General features: G+C 36.5%; 1 protein-coding gene across 9 annotated transcripts in view; it reads left to right on the top strand.

The window, feature by feature from the left end:
* Positions 1 to 21202, top strand: part of CADPS2 (Ca++-dependent secretion activator 2) — a 506787-nt gene that overhangs the window by 436622 nt on the left and 48963 nt on the right. For 7 of the 9 annotated variants that reach the window (XM_008587876.1, XM_008587886.1, XM_008587853.1 and 4 more), the window contains 3 exons: positions 2901 to 3056; positions 4483 to 4630; positions 12036 to 12110. In XM_008587876.1, coding sequence (XP_008586098.1) covers positions 2901 to 3056; positions 4483 to 4630; positions 12036 to 12110 — 379 coding nt within the window. Of the gene's footprint in view, positions 1 to 2900; positions 3057 to 4482; positions 4631 to 5349; positions 5365 to 12035; positions 12111 to 21202 lie in introns of all 9 variants that reach the window. The other 2 variants (XM_008587894.1, XM_008587844.1) reach the window with 1 other exon arrangement.

Here is a 21202-nt window from a genome sequence, read left to right as displayed (position 1 = left end):
AACCTTTTTCTTACAGGCAAATGCTTTAGGCTGTTATAGTGTGTAGAGTGGTGTCTGTGTGTGTTCAGGAACTACCTAGGAAGTATAATGAACCTTTCTAAGTTTATGATTTTTCAAACTTCTTTATACTGTTTTATTATTTAACACCTCTTCTGTCTCATTTCTCATCTATTTAACACCCTTGATTTTAACCAAGAACACTATTGTGGGCAGTATCCTGTGAAATTTAGTTTTTTGTTATTTTGTTAGCTTTGAGATTTGGGGGAACCATGAATCTCTTATCATTGAGGACACTTTTTAAAAATGGTCTGAATCTTGGAACAGGAATCATGACACATTGGAGCTTAGTAAATAAAGCAATTGTGCTTTCACCACTCTGGGCAAATAAAAAAAAATGTGTTTACAAGTTGTTCACCATTATTTTTACCTGCCAACGTCATCAACATTAGTTCTTTGTTGAGGTTCCCAGAATTACTTATAATGTTATGAAGTTATTACAATTCACTTTTTGAAGTTTTATTGTAAAACATTAAATAACCTAAGGAATTAAAAATACAATTACTGATTAAATAAAAAGAACATAAAAGTAACCATGGATTTGAAGATACATCCCTACCTACTAATGCATCAATCATGTTTAGAGGCGCTCCTCCATATCTCTTTCTGTATGTACTGGGATTTTTAGCTCTAGAAATGGATGCCAGTAAGGTAAGTTTCCTGCTGGCATTTTTAGGAAATTATCTGAGTCCATTATTCACATTTGGATTCTCTAATCTGTTAATAATACTTTTAGGAATAGGTTACTGAATAGAAATAATCATAAAATGAAAAAGCACTGAAGAAATTGCAGGCTTTATGTACCAAATCTAGAGAAAAGCTATTTACTTTTTTAAAAAAATCTTTCATTATAGCAAAGACTTGTTATCTTAATTACATTCCCAATTAAGCATTTATCATCTAGACTCTTACCATAGAATCTCACCATAGCTTCAAACAGAAGGAAAATATATCCATATTCTTTATAAAGATGTAATTGTCACATTTTATGAGCAAGTTTTTAACAGGATTATGCCTTTAATAATTGAGATTTCATTCTAATGATGGTCTTTGTTATCATTGTGTTTTTAAAGGATACTTGCTTTAAATAGTTTTATTTCTCCAAAGTAAAAAATTATGAGTAGATTTGCTTCTTTGCCAATTATATGCAATTACTCTTAAAGTATCAGTGCTTCAATCTTCCAAACTGTGCACTGTGGATATGTAGGAGGATTTTTCTTGGCCATTTTTTTTTTCCTGTTTTTATTCTGCACATGACACAAGGAGAAGTGAAGTAGTGTTTTTTCTAACATTTTTCACAGCAATGTCGCCATGGTGTTGTCTGGTTGTTTTGTTTAATGGTACTGGTACGTTTGGGGCATTGAATATTAAGGTGAGGAGATACTACGTGAGTGAAGTGCTGTGGGCAGTGTTCAGTGCTCTGCTCTGCTGTAATTGGTCGCATGGGAACTTGACTCAGAGGACATCTTGGCTAGACAAGGAGATCATGAGGAATTACTGATAGCATGGCAGGAGGAAAGCAAAGCAGATTCATGATGGAGCTGAGACACCAAGGCCAGGTAGAGGGAGGAAATAAGCTTTTAATTAGCCAGAGCAAGAGGTGTTTTTATTTTGTGTGTGTGTGTGTGTGTGTGTGTGTGTGTGTGTGTGTGTGTGTGTTTTAAGATAGCTAATTACTCTATATTTAGCTAAACAATGTGGTTATTTAAAACAATTTTATTTTTTATAAAAATTTTCCATTGTGCCCTCACGATAATTGAGTTTATTCCTTTAATTTTCTTCTGCAAACTAAAAATATAAATTCCAGGTTAGTATGTGAGAAGCAATTGTTGGAAAACTGAGGACACAAATCATAGAGCAGGGTTTTTTTTCTTTTTCTTTTGTTATCTTTTACAGTTAAGTTTTAATATGTTTTAATGTAGGAATATTTTACTTTCAAGGTATCTGTTTCCTTGTTAGCCTACATACTTGCATAATGGGAAGTAACGGCATTATCCTTTGTCAAAATATTATACGTACTCTCCTACAAATTACCATCATATATGGTGTGAAAATACCATCCCCTAGAGTAATTTTACTACAGTAGTGAATGCATAGCAAATCTTGGCTCCACAGTTAGGTATAAGGATCTGACATACATGACCCTACATGATTTTGCTCCAACTTCAAAGCACCCTGAACTTCATTTCTCTGTTAGACCATACCTTGTCATAAGTTGGGTTTTAATTATGATCTAGAAGAGGCACAAAGCATTTCAAAATTTAAATAAGGAATTACTTCTCTACCTAGCCGGTTATTTTATTTCTAGTACCTGTTTCATGTTTGCCTGTAATTGAGATATTTAAGGGCCCTATATGCTACACACCTGTAGACAGAAACCATCATGATGACAGAGGCACATGTGCATAAGTAGAAGAGTAAAGCCACTAGTTACTGCCATATGTATTTTCTTGCAAAAAATATACTTTTGGAATTTCTAGGAGAAAATATCTACGTATTGATCTTTATTCTAGAGATTGGTAAAGAAGATTTAAAATGTTTGTTCTTATGGACACAATTTGATTTTCTTTTCCTTAGTGAAGTATCTTTATTCATTATAAACCTTTTTACGAAATCTTACTACTATATTTATTTCTACTTTGTTCTCTTTGCCTTGCCTTATTAAGAAGTGAAAAGGAAGAATTAGAAGGCTGAACAAAGAAAATATTGGATCATTAGAGATTTTGCGTGGTATTTTTTTTCACTGGTGGCAATTGACACAGAAAAGAAAACCCAATGTGTTGGTGGTCCTCACAGTTAACAGCGAAGTTCATGACGTTCTTCATTTTTCCTTTTTCTTCTAGCAATGGCTCAGCCACATCAGAAGACCTTTTCTGGAAACTCGATGCACTGCAAATGTTTGTCTTTGATCTACACTGGCCAGAACAAGAATTTGCCCACCACTTAGAACAAAGACTTAAACTAATGGCCAGTGATATGATAGAGGCCTGTGTCAAAAGGTAGACATGTATTTTCAAGTTGCTGCTTAATATGCCAGCACCCAGAATACCGCTTTTCACCAAGTACCTGTTATACAGTTGTCATGGGAAAGGTTTCAATATATGTACTACTATTCCAAAAGATAATGAGCATTAGGTTCTCTGACCTAAATTCTGGGGACTCATGTAGTTGGTGAAATAGACCTGATGCTTTTCTTCAGGTCTCTCAACCATTGCCTTCATCAGTAGCACCCACACCATATTAATCATTTCTCTTATGCTTATGGTTATCTCTCTGGGAATACTGTGCTTTGATTCCCAAGGTAATATCTCCTGAGACATATGGGAAAGGTCTGTTACGTTCTTTATGCACTATGTACTGTGTCTGTGTGCTGTGAAATGGCATGGCAAACTCAAAATACGATCAGCACCATCGGTTGTTCTGGGATTACTCACTATTGTCTGATACTTTCTGTCCATATTAGATGAGTTCCAAGTATCTATCTACATGCTTTATAACTGAAGCAGGCACAGTTATGAGGCTTCGGAGTCCTCCAAATGTGCTTTCATGTTTTTAAAATAGTTTTTACAAAACCAGCATTGCATCCTCCTAATTAGCCAAGTGGTGTTTTTTCATTGGCCTTGTTCGTGATATTTACAAGAACAACGTGGGGCAGCATATGGACTTAACAGTCAAATACTGGTTGGAGTAATTGAATATTCTTTAATTCTTTAAACCAGGAAGAATCCTGTCCTTAGAATAATGTTCAGTGACCCTCTAAAACAAGACTATGAATTGGACTATTTAATGTTTTTAAAAAATCATCTGTGATTCTGATGTCTCAAATCTGTGGATGTTCTGTGAATACTTTAGCATAACCAATTCCAAATTGTCTGTTATGCAGTTTCTTTCAAAAACCTGTCTGCAACTTCAGATATTTGAGAGCGCAAAGTGAATTAAAAGAATTACGCACTCTCTGTTGTACAATTGTCCTCTTTTAGAGTTCTCCAGACTTGTGCTTTATTTATTTATTTATTTATTATTTGGTAAGCCCTGAAATGGAGGAATTTGTTCTCGTTTAATGTAGAGAGGTGTGTGATTTTTCTACTTGGAAATTAACTCAGACTGTTAAGTGAAACTATGAGGTTTTTCCATTAAATGTAACAGATATACTAGATATAACAAAAAGCTTCATTTGGGTAACAATATTGTCTGAGTGACTGCATAACACTAGGTTTAATATAAAATATCACAGTCTAATCTTTCACTTCAGACACCTGAAAAGAAGAGCATTCTACCCCCTCCCTAGCTCCCAAGCACTGCCACACTGCCCAGTCCTTATTTGCATGTTTTAAATTAGCATCTCGTAGTGCTGATTTCACTTTTACAGAGCAGGTGGAATGTATGTCAGAATTTCTTACTCTGAATTCATGTTTTAATAACTAGAACAAGAACTGCATTTGAACTCAAGCTGCAAAAGGCAAGCAAAACAACTGACTTACGCATTCCAGCTTCCGTGTGTACAATGTTTAATGTATTGGTTGATGCCAAAAAGCAAAGCACCAAACTCTGTGCCCTGGATGGAGGACAAGAGGTAAGTGGAGTATGTTCCGCATGTGGAAATGCAACACAGGGTGCCCTGGCAGGGGAGGGTGCTTTTCCAAAAGGCTCTCCCCTGATTGGATTCACAAAAGCCAAATTCTCCAACACCAAATACTTGACATATATTTTTTTACTATAATAACAGAATGCCCTTTATCCTCTGCTCATGTCAGTTTCTCCTTTTTTGTATAAATACTGCCTAAAATTTTACAAGTGGCCATTGAATTTCAGATATACCTTTTAACGGCTTAGGTGTTGCATATTTACATAAACCTTGCTTTTTACAAGCAAATGAGAAAGCTAGAAAGCAACCTGCTTTGTTTATACAAATCTAGAGTGTCCAGAGTTTGCATCCATAAAGGCAAGCCACACACAAAAAATAACGTATGAAATACTCTCTTTATACAAGTTTCCATTTTTTAAAGATCAAGCCGAAACATACTTAAAAACTAGACCTAGTTCTTATGAGTAAATATTCCATTGTTTAAATTTGATTTGTATTTTGTTTGGTTTTATATTCAGAAATATGACTTCATTTTACCCCATGATTTATTCTTGTTGAAAGTGGTGATTGGGTGAAAATGAATTTATTTTTCTTAGATATTTATTGAAATTGATATTTTGTTGTCTTTTTACCCATTGTAATTACTTTTCATCATTTCTTTATGTTCTCTTTCATCATCTTTTTTTTTCCCCCATGGTATGATCCAGTTTGGTAGTCAATGGGTAAGTCTCATTTTTTTTTTTTTGGTTTTTTTTTGGTAAAAGCACATTTTCATTTCAATTATTATTTTTGTAAATGTAGGTTTTTTATTTTTCTTTTCAAATTAAAATAATTTAATTTTATTTTCAGGGTTTTTGGCTTCTGTGTGTGTATATATAAGCTAATAGCTTACTATAACATAGCAAGAGCCCAAAGACTCATTAAGATGATACCAAAGGAGAGGGTTTGGGGAGATCACATAGCTGACCTCAACCCACCCCATCCTCTACCAAGTTCTTGACTCCACCACAGGAAAGAATTCAAGAACAGTCATGGTAGAAAGTGAAAACAGGTTTAATGAAAAGAATAAGAAGTACAGACTTCACAGGGAAAGTGTAGACTGGCCCCAGAGAATGAGCAGCTGTCTCAGCAAGTTTAATACAAAGGTAAAAAATACATACTTTACAGACAAAGTGCAAGTTGGCTCCAAAGTGAATGGCAGCCTGCTAAATGCAAGTTTAACTCAAAAACTAAGAAATACACACCTCACAGGAAAATGAGGGCTGGCTCCAGTAGAGTGAGTTACAGGCCACCTTCTTCCTGGATTCAACTGTTATAGTTCAGCTACCTATACATAATCATGATATCTAATGAATATTCAACTAAGAGGGTGGTTCTCAGTTATGCAACCTAGTCTTGCACATGCTTAGTTGGTCTCTTAGAGTATACTCATTGGTCAAATTCCACCACATACACCAAATGTATTTGAATATATTTGCTCTCTGGCACCTCCAGTGGAAGGTCATTTAAGGTGTAAACTCCTTTCTGCTAAGCATGGTTGGCCACCGAGATTACACAAGTCTGCCTCCTGTGGTCTCAATCTTCACATGCCTGTACGGAAAGTAGATGCTGCAAGCAACAGTAGGTCAGGACTCAGAAGAGGGCTGAGTCCTAGAGGAGTGGTTTGAGACACAGGGAAGTGGCCTGAAACCCGATCCCAGGGGCACTGTGTACCTCCTATCTCAAAAATATGTGTAAATACTTATACCTTAAATAATGTGAAGAGGAATGTTTCTCCCTTTTAGGCTGAAGAATCTGCAGATTACTCTTAGATTTTTAAAGATAAAATTATTTAAAACCAAATGAATTCATCTTCCTTTAAATTAAAATCTAAATAAAATTAGAAGCAGAATGATTGTTAACATTTTCAAGCATATATCTGTGGTATATACTTTCATTAATATCAGAAGAATAGAGTTTGGGACTTTAGATGACAGATAGCATTTATATCAGGATAACCCCTAAATATCTGGACCAGTAAGCCACACCCAAGAGCACTTCATACAGATAAACCCCATTGTGGATTTTGGTGAGATACAGTCTTTCCACCCACTTATGGCCTGGAATATAAGCATCTTCAGAACCAGAGGGCCAGGCCCGTATTGTGAGATGTTCACCCTCCCCCACAAAAGGTCATCCCAAAGTACCACCCTAGAAACACTGAGGTATGTGGTTTGAAAACCTTTATGCATACAGGTTTAAGTTAATTAGATTGCACTTTATTTTTTTTATTTATATTTTTTTGTAATCAAAATGTTTTTGTGTTCTCCGTGTAGCTTAAATCTTAGAGTTGGTATCTGGGAGTCAAATTCAGGGTGACTTTTACTGGATCGACAATTCTTATCCAAGTAGAAGGGCTTAGCTAAATGTAAAAGTAGATGAGAAGGCCCACTATTTGTGAATTTCATACTTATATATCCCTGATACAGACATTAGCTATTTGGCCATAATTTATATGTGTATATTTATATTTCATTCTTTGAGCAATTCAGGGGGAAAAATGTATTTCTAATAACATAGCATACAACTTTACAAATACTTAGTAACTGAAATATAAGTGTTACAGAATGTTCAGTAATTATTCTCTGATCACTTACATGATTTATTATCTCTAGTAATCTGAATGAGTAGGCAGCTGGATTGGATACAGTGTCTCCCATCCAGCTCATGTTTTTCAATACCTGTATGAGAATATTATCTTGTTAATATTATCTTCATAAACCCATTCTTTTCTCATCTGGCTTAAGAATCATCTTGCCCCTCCTCTTCAGTATAGGGTTTATCCATTTATTCTTATTTTAACATACCCTGTATTACCTGACACACAATAGGCACTTAGTAAATATTTGTTGAGTGAATGAACAGACTGATTTGTTGTTGCTGCTTTAAAAACCCTCCCCTGGAAGAAATAACTCACTCTAGCACTTAAAAAGAAAAACAGGCACACACACGTGACAAACACTGTTGCATTGTCAAATGATTCTTTACATTAGTAGCTGGATGGTTTTGAAGAATAATCTGCTACTGTTCATTATGTCTGCACCTGTACCTTCTCACCAGAGACAATTAGTTCCCCACAACTTTCACACAATTAATACAGTTCAAAACGTGCAGGTGTAAAACCCATTAGCAACCCTGAAAAGTGGTAAATAAGAATTTCAATGCAAAAGAAGGATTTTATACTTTGCTTTTCCTCTCTAGTAAATATACCCACATAATTGCACAGGCTTTCCCTCTCCTTATGTGCCAAGATGAGTTTCAGAATAGTTGCAAATTAGTATATATATTACATGCACAGGTTCAGCCAATGGGCCCCATTTTATAGAAAGCAACAAATAAGTTGTTGAAACAAAATAGATTATTACACATTTTGGAACTGTGTAAAAATATGCACCAGGTAGTTAAACCTAGCAGAGATTTTTTTTTTCTAAATTATAAGGAAATTATCTCTCCAAAATCTCTAGTAAATGTGTTGTATTGTCATTGCTGGGATAAAACCTTCCCAACTCCTTACTAACAACACAGTCCCTTCTGTGCTCCTAAATTATGATTCTGTTTTCTTACATGCCACATAATGATACAAACACATTCTGCTGAGGCCCAGAATAGGGTTTAATGGAGTGATTAGTGAGTGAATGATCTGCCCATGTGACAGCTGTGTGTAATGAGTCAGCAATCCCAGGCCAGTCCCTCAGGACAGATGTCGGGATCAGGAAATCACCACAGTATTTAGAATCCTTGTTATCCATTGCTACAGAAAAGCAAATAACTGCATGGGCTGGAGGCATTCATCTGCCCTTGGAGCCACTTCATCACATGGTCCCATTGGTTGAGGATAAGGATGAAAACACATTAATGGGGCAACTCAGGGGAGCAGCGGGCCCTGCTTGTGCAGGATTTGTTCTCAGTTAAAGTAAAATGCTTTCATTTCCAGGAGTAACCATCCAATACCTTTAAAATTCATCCCAAGAGAAGGACCAAAATCTTTTCAGAAAGTTGAATTGTGCCAGCATTTGACTGGTCTTTATTTCGTGTGTGTTTGCATGAGAACAGTCAGGTGAAATGACATTAACCTGAGTGTAGGGAGGCCAGGATTTCAGACTGTCCCTGATTTCTGGTTTCCGTGGGCTCTGTGAAGTAAGGATTCCTGAATGGTTGTCTTAATAAGTTCAGAGTCATCTGCTGGAGAAGCAAAGCACAAACAATTTACTTTTGAGGGCAGATGTGGGGATAATTAGTTTAAATATGAGCTGGAATCTACCAAATCCAACTTGAAATCTTCTGATAAGAATGTTATGGGGTTTTGTTATTGGGTACAAAAACTTTCCAAATTTTTATCAAGAATGTTTCTGGGGGCTGGCCTGTTAGCTCAGGTGGTTAAAGGATGGGGTTCAGATTCCCATACAGGCCAGCTACCAAAAACAAAACAAACAAAAAAAAGATGCTGTCGTGTAATATAATTTAAAAAGAAAATCTGTCAGTTTTAGCATAGGGAGTGTAAACATCTGTGCAGGTAAGTTCTGTTTTTACCTGTTTGTGATCTCTATTTGGGTGTTTGGATCCCCTAATGAATAACCTTTTCTAGCTAACTTTCTGTTACCTGGTGTGGCATATGTTGGTTATTATCTTCGAAGAGTGTGTGTGTGTGTGTGTGTGTGTGTGTGTGTGTCTGTATATATAAAATAGGGAATTCTCAGGCCACCTCCCCACTCCCACCCATGTTCCCAGGCCACCTCTACCAATTGTGCAGCCAGAGCAGATTCTGAAATGTAAGTCAGATCTAATCAGATTAATTTGCAATAGCAGAATCCCGTATTACAAAAACATAACAAACCTCATACTATCTCGGTTTGTCCCTTGAGTAATATATCTAAGGTGTACTTTTCATTCCTTCCTTTTTAACTTTGTGTATGTGTTTTTCTTCATTCATTCTCGTTGCCTCTCCCTCCCTTTATCTCTTTTCTTTCCTTTCTTCCAGTGCTCGCTTGCTCGCTCTCTCTCTCTCTCTCTGTCTATGGCTAGATCAGGTATCAAAGAAAGCAACAATCTAAGGATGTGTGTTTTAGGAGAGTATCATAGCTCCCAGGATCCATAGACTTTCCCTACCTAATACCTAAAATGGGTATAAATGACATTACTTTAATGGCTTGATTTTAAGAATTGCCAGGATCAATCCAATCCAAAAGTTTAGCATGTAGAAATTCTATTATTTTGTATCCAATAGCCTTCTGATGACATTTGATTACTTTTGAGTTAAAAAATGAAATTTATGACTAATGGAGATAAACACTGAGGATAAGGCATGTTTAGGAACCTGTTTGGAGGTCTGGGTACCTTAATCCCTGTATGTTTTTGAGCACTTTCCATGTTAACAGAAAAATGAGAAGTTTGAAGCCCGTCTCCGGTATCCCTTTCCTCTTCTACCCCAAAGAGGAGCCAGGCAGGTATTTAATTTCCTCTTGCTGCACAGACACGGATCTGGATCTAGAAGGGTATGAAAAGAGAGTGGCTGAGCTGTGTTCATTTGCATAAGCTCCTCACTGCCCAGTCAGCTGCACAGCTTTCAGCTGGAGCTGGGGCGCCTTTCTTGTAAGTGTGTCTGTTGTCAGGGCTCACACTACTGGTTACTCAGTGGGCTTCAAACATGTTCATGTGACAGCCTGCCTGGCTCAGAAAGTTATTGGTAATTTAGACTGAATCAGAACCTTAACAGCCAGCCACCTTTTTCGGGCTCCTTTTCTTCTACCTTTTCTTTATTCTCTCTCCTTTTTCTTCTCTTCAAGCTCTTCCTAAAGCAAAAATATCAGCACTATTGCAATAGAAATATACCCTCTGTTTCCATTCCTTTTGTCCTCTGGAGAGCAAAAATTTGGGAATCAGTTATGCCTTAAATGAGACAGACAGGTTTCACTGAGTTCAGTATGTGCCTAGAAAGTTCCACGTTCAGATACGTGTGGTTAATTTTATTGTTTTTCATTGAGACATGTTGATTGTACATATTTGTGGGGTACAGTGTTATATTTCATTACATGTATATAATGTGCAGTGATCAAATCAGGTATTTACCATATTCATCATTACAAAACTTAATCATTTCTTTGTGATGAGGACATTGTCCTTACACTCAGACACAGAGAGAAAAAGAAAATAATTCAGATGCTCCAAAATTATGCTTCCTTTCTGTATTATGTATGCAGGTAGATGTTGGCCACTTGTAACAGAGCCCTTGGGAATGGGGTAGGGTCATTCCTGAGTATTCCAAAGCAGACCTAAGTTGATGTTTTGTTCTGTGTGGAAACTCTGAGAAGTGTTTTCAGGAAAAAAAAAAAAATAGCTTTCAGAAACTTACATCTTAGGAAACCATTCAACCAGCAGCTAAGTTGGTCTAATGTTTATACTGACCTGAGTACTTTTACTCTAGTTATTATGTTAGCTGTTCCAAGAAGCCTTGAACCATCAAGATAGGGTTAGTCTTTACAAGTCACATTTTCTGTGAAGTGGCTATTGGGGACAATCTGTTGTCAGATAAATGCTTCTAAAGGAAGAATTACTGTTTAAATGGATGTGCCTTCACATGCTGTAGAAGCCCAAGCTCCTGCTAATTTAAGAATGGAACCCTCTAGTATTCTCTAAAGAAAGCAAAAAAGGAGTCTTTCAGGTTTATTTTAAATACATCTTTTTCGTATTTATTTAAAGGCGTCTTTTTCGTGAGGAAGCGGTAATAAAACTATGGAGAGTGAATGCTGTTTCATTATCCCTTTTATGGTCTATTAATTTGTTACCATCTATTCACCTTTGTTGATAAAATTTTAATTTTGCCCTTGCTCGAGCATATTGTAAGAATTGTATAAACTGCTGCTCCCTGTGCCGATAAAAAGGTCCTTTTAGAGTGAACAATTGGGAGCTCATTTTATTTCTAGAGCACATTTAAAATAACTTATGAATGAGAGTTGTCAGACATGAAATGCTGTATTAATTAAATCTTTTTCTAGTCTTTTTGCTTCTCCAGCTAAACCAACCCTTTAGAAAAATACACGGCCACCTTAATTATAGAGGAAAAGACAAAAAGTATCCTTCACATTCCTCTGCCTGAATAAGAATAAGAACTCAATTCATCTAAATAATAACCCCATTAGCTGCTTAACTCAACAGTGCACATGGGAAAATTTTCAAGCCACAATGTAAAAAGTGTTGATTGGGTGGATCATTTTCAAGGTTTTGTTCTTTTAATGTTCAAAATGATCATTTTAAGTAAATCTGGTATGTCATAACTGGTAGCTTTAGAGCATTTATGACTTAATGCAAAAGTTTCGTGTCCATATGAACTAATGCATCTTTGTTTTTTAATGTCTAGCAACAGTACCATTCAAAAATAGATGATTTGATTGACAACACTGTAAAAGAAATCATTTCACTGCTAGTTTCAAAGGTAATGTATTATTTATTCATCTTTTTAAGTCAGATTAAAAAAATAATTTTCAACTGAGAATTTTTAGAAATATCTGTCCTAATTGGAAAGTTGTAGTTTAAAAGCTAAAAGCGAGATAAGTTTGAATTTTGAGAAAAGTTGTGAACAAAAAAGACTATGAATGCTGTGTGACCAACTTTTGATTTTTTTGTTTATAGTGAATTTTGACTTTTCTTGCAATTGTTGTCCTTTTAAAAATAACTCTTTCTTCTGGTAATACTTTATGTCACATTCGTGTTCTCTTACTATTTGTTTTAACTCCAGGGTGGATTTGAGAAGTCATCAGTCCTTGAATTTAGCTGGTTTGTTGTGATGATAGCACCGGGCCTCTAGCTCTGGTCTCAGAGACAGAGAAAGCTGGTAGGGTGGGATCCAAGGTTCTCCACTCCCAGGAGTCTCCCAGGATGTCTTATTTGATGCTCAAAACATCTTTGACAAAAGCTATGCCTTTTAATTGTATAAGTACAGGTGAAGGATAAGCAGATGGGATCTCACTAAGGTGTAGCATAGTACCGTGGGTGGCATTGGAGATCAGGGGCTGTTAAATAAAAAGAACCTAATAGCACCATCCTAAAGAGGATGGGAAAGAGAAATGGATATGCTCTAAGTAGCACTTTCACATGAGCAGATCTATTCCTGCTCTCATAGGCACCATAAAAGAAACACAAATCAGTCTTCATAAAAAAAATTGGAAGAATGTACAAGAAGCAAAGGAAGATCCATCCCCAATTTAATAAACAGGCAAAGGACATACTGTTTAGAAAAGAAAAACAGAGGTGCCCCATAAACATAAAAGTTGTTAAGCCTCATTGGTAATTTAATGAACATAAAGTAAAACTATAATAATATACTATAATTTCTAGAAAATTAGCGTAGCTGTTTTTAAGCTAACACCTAGTTTTAGAAAAGGTGAAGTGAGACACTCACATTTCCTATATATGGGAGTATAAATTATTACAACCTTTCTGGAAGATAATTTGGGTATATATCAAGTACATTAATATCCTTTGATTTTTTTTTTGCATTTTTTTCAGCATTAGGGAGGTGCACAAAATATATATGTACATTGATATCTGTCACATTACATCTAATCAAAATTTTGGAACAACTTTAAACTCTAATATGAGGGAAATAGTAAAGCAAATTATGGGTCATCCATATTAAGCAACTATGCTTTCAAAGACTATTGGATAAATGAAAGGTTTATAATACAGTATTAAATGAAAAAAGCTGAATTTTTGAGTTGTAAAGTGTGATGTGAATTTGTAAGACTATTAGGACAAACACCAGAATGTTAACAGAGCTTTTCTCCGGGTGCTGGGATTATAGTTGATTTTTGATTTTGGTTTTTCCTTTGAATTTTTTCGTGCTTTCCAAATTGTCTGTTAGCAGATCTTGAGGTGAAAAACAACCACGAAGAAAGATGATTTTAGAATAGCACAACCTCACCAGTTTGTTCTTGTTTCCCTAATTTTACCACCACACCAAATACCTACACTTATCCATATGAGCGTACTTCAAAAAGTTCGTGGAAAAATGGAATTAAATGATAATACGAATCTTTCCGTGAACATCATACATTCACCAAAAAGTGGAAAGGGTGAAGGATAATAGGAAAACCATCTGGCAAGTGGGCGGAGAGGTGAACCACTGGAGAATCAGTTCCTTGAGGAAAAACAGTGAGATTTCCACCCTCCAAGGAGCCCACCCAGCACAGCAGTTGGCAGCACTGCACAGTTAACCCACTAAAGTGAAATAAAATTAACATTGTGCCTGCCTTCTCTGTGAGGCATCAGGGAATTCCTGTCCAGATATAAACTCCCCATCAGCACAGGAAAACTGTGTAAGTTGCCTTTTGTGAGAAGTTTGCATAATGGAAGTGATTCAATTGCATGCTATCATGCAGATGATATGGGGTTAGTTAGGCAGCAAGGGAAAAAGTCTAACTAGTATTTTGGAGGCAGGGGGTGAAGAAGAGGGGTTTCAGAGAAGGCAGGCAAAGCTGCATATCATCTCTGCATTCATTTCTGGCAAATAAAGAAACTCAAAATTTTGTATATCAAATACTTCTGGTTAATTGAAAAAAAAGTATATCAGAGTTAGGTAAGGAAAAGGTGTTCTAGAGATCAGTGCTATCCAATAGAAATTTCTGTGGTGATAAAAATGTTTATCCTGCAAGATCCAATACAGTAGCTACGAGCCACATGTGGCTGTGGAGCACTTGAAATGTGGCTGGTGTAACTGAGGAACTAAATTTTTAATTTAATTTAATTTTAATTAAAGTAGCCTCATGTAACTAGTGGCTATTATATTTGGAAATCAGGTCTAGATTATAATTTTCTCTTGCTGCCAAGTAGTACTTATTAATTATCTTTAATTATTTAGTTGAAAAGTATAAATTAATTTCATGTGTTGAACCAAATAAGCTTCCATAAGAGATAACAATAAATTATGTTTCTTAATTGATTTAAAATTAATCTTTATAATTATAATTTATTTTCAACCACTTTGAGATATGATTGACATACAAAAATGCATACATATCATATATACAATTTGATGAGTTTGGAGATAAGTATACACCCATTAGAGCACCACACAATCTATGCCATAAGCCTATTCATCACCTCCTGAAATTTCCTTCTTCCTTTTTAATTTATTATTTGGAAGTAGGACGGATAACAGCAGTTAACATAAGATTTACCCTTTTAGCAAAAAGTAATGTTTACTGTAGGCACTATACTTGTACAGTTGATCTCTAGGACATATTCTTGCATAACTGAAACTTTAGCCTCTGACAAATACCTTCCCATTTTCCTAACCCACAGACCCTGGCAACTACCATTCTACTCTCTTCTTCTTTTAATTTGACTGTTTTAGATTCCTTATATAATTGGTATCATGTAGTATTTGTCCTTCTGCATCTGGTTTATTTCACTGGGCATAAAGTACTCCAAGTTCACCTGTATTCTCACAAATGACAAGATTTTCTTCATTTTTAAGGCCAAATAATTCTGTTGTATGAGTATACCACATATTCATTTTCCATCAATGGACATTTAAGTTGCTTGCAAGACTTTACTATTGAAAATAATGCTGCAGTGAACATGGAAGTATAGATATCTCCTCGAGATGCTGATTTTAGTTCCTTTGGATATATACCCAGAATTGGGATTCTGGATCATTTGGTAGTACTATTTTAAATTTTTTGATGATCTTCCATACTGTTTTCCATACTGGCTACACCAATTTACATTCCTTTTTTCATTGTTCAACAGTATGCAGTGATTCCTTTTTCTCCACATCCTCACCAACACTTGTTATCATTTGTTTGTTTGATGATAGCCATCCTAACAACTGTGAGCTGATATATTATTGTGGTTTTGATTTCCATTTCCATGAAGATCAGTGATGTTGAACACATTTTGCTATAGCTGTTGGCCATGTGTATGTGTTCTTTTGAGTGTTTTGCCCATTTTTGACTTGGGTTGGTTTTTTTTGCTATTGAGTTTTAGGTGTTCCTTATATATTTTGGATCTTAACCCCTTAACAGATATATGGTTGGCAAAAATTTTCTGCTTTTCATTATGATTGCCTTTTCATTTTGTTGATTGTTTCCTTTGCTGTGCAGAAGCTTTTTAGTTTGAAGTAATTTCACTTGTCTATTTTTGCTTTTGTTACCTGTGCTCTTGGTGTCATATCCAAGAAATCATTGCCAGAGCCATTGTCAAGATATGTTAAGCCATTTCATCTATGTTTTCTTTGAGAAATTTCACAGTTTCAGGTCTTAGGTTTAAGTTTTTAATCTATTGTGAGTTAATTTTTGTGTATGGTGTGAGATAAGGGTCCAGTTTAATTCTTTTGCATGTGGATATCTACTTTTCTCATCACCATTTATTCAAGAGATTATCCTTTCTCCATTTGTGTATTACTGGCACCCTTATCAAAGATCAGCTGACCATATATGCATAGGTTTATTTCTGGGCTCTGTATTCTGTTCCAGTGGTCTATTTGTCTGCTTTTATAACACTGTCATCCTGTTTTAATTACTGTAGCTTTGTGATATATTTTTAAATCAGGATATATGATATCTCCAACTTCGTCTGTACTCAAAATTGCCTTGGTTATTTTGGGTCCTTTGTGGTTCCATATGAATGTTAGGATTGCATTTTCTATTGCTGTAGACAAAAAATGCCATTGGGATTTTGATAAGGATTTTACTGAATCTGTAGATCACTTTGGGTAGTGTGGACATTTTGACAATATTAATTCTTCCAGTCTGTGAACCTGGAATGTTTTTCTATTTATTTGTGTCCGCTTTAATTTTTCTCTTTGGTATTTTATAGTTTTCAGTGTATAAGTCTTTCACTTCCTTGGTTGATTCTACTACTAAATATTTTATTCTTTTTGATGCTATTGTAAATGGGATTGTTTTCTTAATTTCCTTTTCAAATTTCTCATTGTTACTGTATAAAAACATGAATGAGGTTTTTTTTACATTCTTCTTTGTAATTTTCTTTTTTTTTAATTTTAACTTATCAATATGCGTGTAGTTGATTTTCATGTCCCTTTACCAGTTCTTTTTTCTGCTGTCTCTCTCCCCTTCCTGATCAATGTCATATCTGTTCACTTGTCTTAACAAGTACAAAGAATTGTTGTCATTGTTGTGTCTTCCTCCCACCCCTGCCCCAGTGTTTATTTGTTTGTATATTTATCAATTTATTTATATTTAGCTCCCACAATTAAGTGAGAACATGTGGTGTTTCTCTTTCCGTGCTGACTTGTTTCACATAATATAATTTTCTCTAAGTCCATCCATGTTCCTGAGAATGGTAGTATTTCATTCCTTTTTATAGCAGAGTAGTATTCCATTGTGTAGATATACCACAGTTTCCTTATCCACTCGTGTGATGATGGACATTCAGGCTGGTTCCTGCTCTTGGCTTTTATAAATAGTGCTGCAATAACAATCAATCAATGTATGGACCTCACAATCTAATCTCCTCTTAAAGGCCCCACTTTTCAACCATAATAGGACTTCCCACCCTCAACACTGTTCCAGTGGGGATAATACATGAACCTTTGGGGACACAATTCAACCCATAGCACATAGTAATTAACTCAGTATAAAGTAGATGAGTAGAATAGCAGATTTCCTGTATTGTGTCCCAAATATTTCTTTCCATATTTTAATTATTCTGTGCATATTGGTAAATATATTTGCTACATTTGCATAAATAAGAAGCCATATTTACTTCTTTTCACCTCCTCTCTTCAGTTCCACCTTCATATTCTCTTCTTATCCCACATATCTTAACAAATATGAAAATGAGCCAGGGCTCTCACTCACACATAGCACACCACAGTATGTGTTCCTACTGCACACACATTTTATGTGCTTAGAAAAGGACTTGGCCTTCCATCTCTGTGTCTTTCTCTCTCTGCCTAGCAGCTAAATGCTTATATTCCTTGGACTTCTATCATGAGTCCTCTTTTGAACTCATTCTTCAAATTCCTATGACTTTCACACTTCTGGCTTTAACTATGTGCTGGTGATTCCCAACTCCATATGAGAGGCAGTGTGAAGTCATGGTTAAAAGCCCAACTTTAGACATGGGTTCAAATTCTGACTCCACCACTACCTTTCTGACTGTGGGCAAGTTACTTAAGCTCTCTGTAGCTCAGCTTCCTCATCTATAGAGTAGGAGCAGTAGTAGTATTTATTAGTATTATTGAATGTTAGATAAGTTAATATGGGTAGAGTCTTAGATTAGTGGGCAGCACATTGTAAGTACTATTTAAATATTAGCTGAGGATGTTGTTATTGTTGCTCTTGTTATCACCTACAGACCCATATTTCCAGTGGCCTCCTATACAGCTCCACAAGCTCAAGTCTGTAAAAACACTCCCATAACTTCCACCCCAAGTGCTTCTTGTTTTGCACTTGTTTTGCTGTCTTCGTTGGCAGTACTGATCACCCCCATTATAAAACCTCTTCATCCTAGGATCTTTGTCTTCCTACAATCCACTTAATCTCACACAGAGGATTACAATCTCCTAATCACCCCTTTTTCTTCCCCACTCCATTGTCACTGGCCCCTCCCCCCTCTTCAGACCCTCATTGCTTCTGTATTTAAATTCTTGCCTCACTGGTCTCCACCACGTTTCCCCTTTCCCCAGTTAGCTCTCCACCCTACAGATGCATTTCCAAAATACAAATTTGGTCATTCCTTGCCAATGCATCATATGTTGTAGGTGTTCCTACTGCCTATGCCATCGTTTCCTAAATTGTGCCTCTAGTGCCCCATACACTTGAGTTTTATTGATGTTCCATGAGAAGAGGTTGCTGATGCATTTGGGGAGCTCTGCATTCTTCGAGGTTCATGATCTTGCAGTGTTTGGGAGTGTAGTATTCCTGCACTTAACCAGCCCCAGCACCCTTAACTCCAAAATTTCTAACAGTGTCTTTTAGGGGATTAATATTCCTTAAAATAGAATTGGCTAAAGGGCTGACCCATACAAAACCTTTTCAGTCTCACCTATAGTTCCCTTCACAGTTTAATTGCTCCTGCCTCTACAACACTCTCATCCACATCTTAAGCTCTGGCCCTTCCAGAGTTGTAGTGATTTCACAGTTATTCAGACCTCTGTACTGTTTCACAATCTTGCGCATGTTGGAGAGCCCTTCTTCCTTTCCTCTTATAATTCAACTGCAAAAGTCTTGTTATGTTCTCCTTCCTGGAAGCTGTCTTACCCTCCTAGGCAAATTTAGTGCTCTCCTCATCCAGTGCCTTGTATGTGTATTTGCCATGTGGTTAACAGGAATCTTGTTCTCTTCATTCGTTAGGTTTAGTGAGTGTTTGCTGAATGAGTAGCATTAAGAGAAGATGAACGCAAGTCTGGATAATGCTAAAGAAACTTGCTCTAGCAACAGTACTCTGGTTCTGTTCTATCCATAACTTGGAACATGGAAGAAAGCACTTTGCATAATATTACCTACTGTGGCTGTGTCCATAATGTAAAATAATAATATTCATTTTTTAAAAAAAAGGGATTGACCTTCATGGCCATGAGGCATTGTAGAGGTGCAGGGTGCAGCTGTGGGCCTGGCAGTGCACTTAATGCCAGGAATATAGTGCTGAGCAAAACAGACAAGATCCCTGTCCTCAAGGAGCTTGCTGACCCTTGGGGGAGACACATTAAGAAACATAAAATTACACTGAGACAAATGTCTTGTGTAAGAGAAACTATGACAAGAGTGACTCATCCAGTCAGGGAGGACAGGAAGTTTTCCCAAGTGAGCAAAGCTTGGGTGAAGTTCCAAAGGATGAAAGAGTTAACCAGGAGAAGAGGGAGCATTTAGGTGGGAGAAACTGCAGGCCCCAGAGCCTGGTGAAATATAAGCTGCAGGGGTAGGCAGAAGCTCGTGGGACACGCTAAGGAACTTAAAGTCTTTATCCTGGCAGCAATGGCAAGTCACTGAAGGGCTGGGGATATGGGGAGTATGGTAGAGAATTAATGAGATTTGCATTGTACGTAGATTCACCTGACTTCCTGTAGCAAACAGATTGAAGAAGGGGCAGTCAGGAGACTATTATGGTGGTCTCTGGTGAACTAATCCAAAGACAATTAAGGTGTACAATGGACAGGGTTTAGTAATGGTGAGAGAAAGGAAAATGTTAAGGATTGCTCTTAGGTTTATGGCTTGAAGCACGGGATGGATTTTGGTGTCATTCACTGATGAAGGATGCCTTGGAAGAGGAACAGATTTAAAAGGAAAGACCATGATGTCAGTATTAGATATGTTGAGATTGAGCTTCCTTTGAGCCATCCAAGGGAGGAGATGTCAAAGAAGGTGGTCCCTTAGCCTGTAATCTTTCCACGACACCATGCGGAACTCAGCAAGACTAGAGAAGGAAAAAGTGGTAGTTTTACCCTCCAGCCTCCTCGTGTCCCTATTATATCTGGGTTGTACCAACCAGCCTGTGCATCCCTGCTCTCTTGTTTGTTCCATATAAGCATGCATGCTATGGGACCAGCTTGAGCAGATTGCCAGGTGGGATAACTGTAAGTCAGGTAGATAAGAATGGAATTTATAGTATGCAGTGATGAGGATGCTGAAGAAAAACTGGGAGGGTTAAGAGTAGGAACTGGTCAAGGCCAAGAATGAGAAAATGACAACTTTCATAATGCCTTCCTGTAACAGGCTGGGTCGATTGTGGGTATGAATTAAAAGATCATCACAATAACGCTCAACTTCCTAGATCCTCAATTATTGCAAAAAAGGATTTAGAAAAGAATATACACTTTCTCACTGAATGTATAGATACAAATATATAGGTATATATACAGATACACACACACATTCTTTCTGACAACTTAGAACATTTTACTCTGAATTTCTCTTAAGAATAAATGGACAGAAGAAAAATCTGACCTGGACTGCCTAGATGATGTAATTTAAATATCTTCCCAACTCAGCCAGGTGAAATTAATTTTATTAAATTTACTTGTTTGTATTAAAGCCATATATTCACAAGGCACCTGTTTAAATGCAAGTATGTGTTTAAGAGAAATAACACACACACTCTTAGGAGCCATTAGCAGAGAAGTACAGAATAAGATGGGTCACTCTATTTGTGGGGCAAAGGGAAAAGGAACAATGAGACAGTGTGGAGAATTCACTGATATCTGGATTAGGTGTGTTTTGGAATTTGTCTCATACTTTGTGGAACAAGGTATGTTACAAATAAATACGTAAATTCTGCCAAACACTATCCATTCTTCATACAGATGTGCAGGATCTGGAAAGACCTTTTAGGAGTCAGTTGAAACAAAGATTCCAAGAAGTGGATTCACAGTTTGGAGAAAGATGATGGGAAAGAAATGATAACTTTGTGTGGTAACATTAAGATTCAGGGAAGAAAACTTGTTTTCTTCCAGTCTATGATATTCTGGTTGCATGTGGAGTTTTAACAATGCTCATTAGTCCCGATCTTAACAAACAAAAACATAACATCTGCTAATAGATATCCCCAGTCCCACCCACCCCC

Source organism: Galeopterus variegatus, unplaced genomic scaffold, assembly GCF_000696425.1.
Source record: "Galeopterus variegatus unplaced genomic scaffold, G_variegatus-3.0.2 Scaffold120, whole genome shotgun sequence".
NCBI lineage: Eukaryota > Metazoa > Chordata > Mammalia > Dermoptera > Cynocephalidae > Galeopterus > Galeopterus variegatus.
The sequence above is the reverse complement of the archived record's forward strand: the minus strand, read 5'-3'. Positions and strand labels throughout refer to the sequence as shown.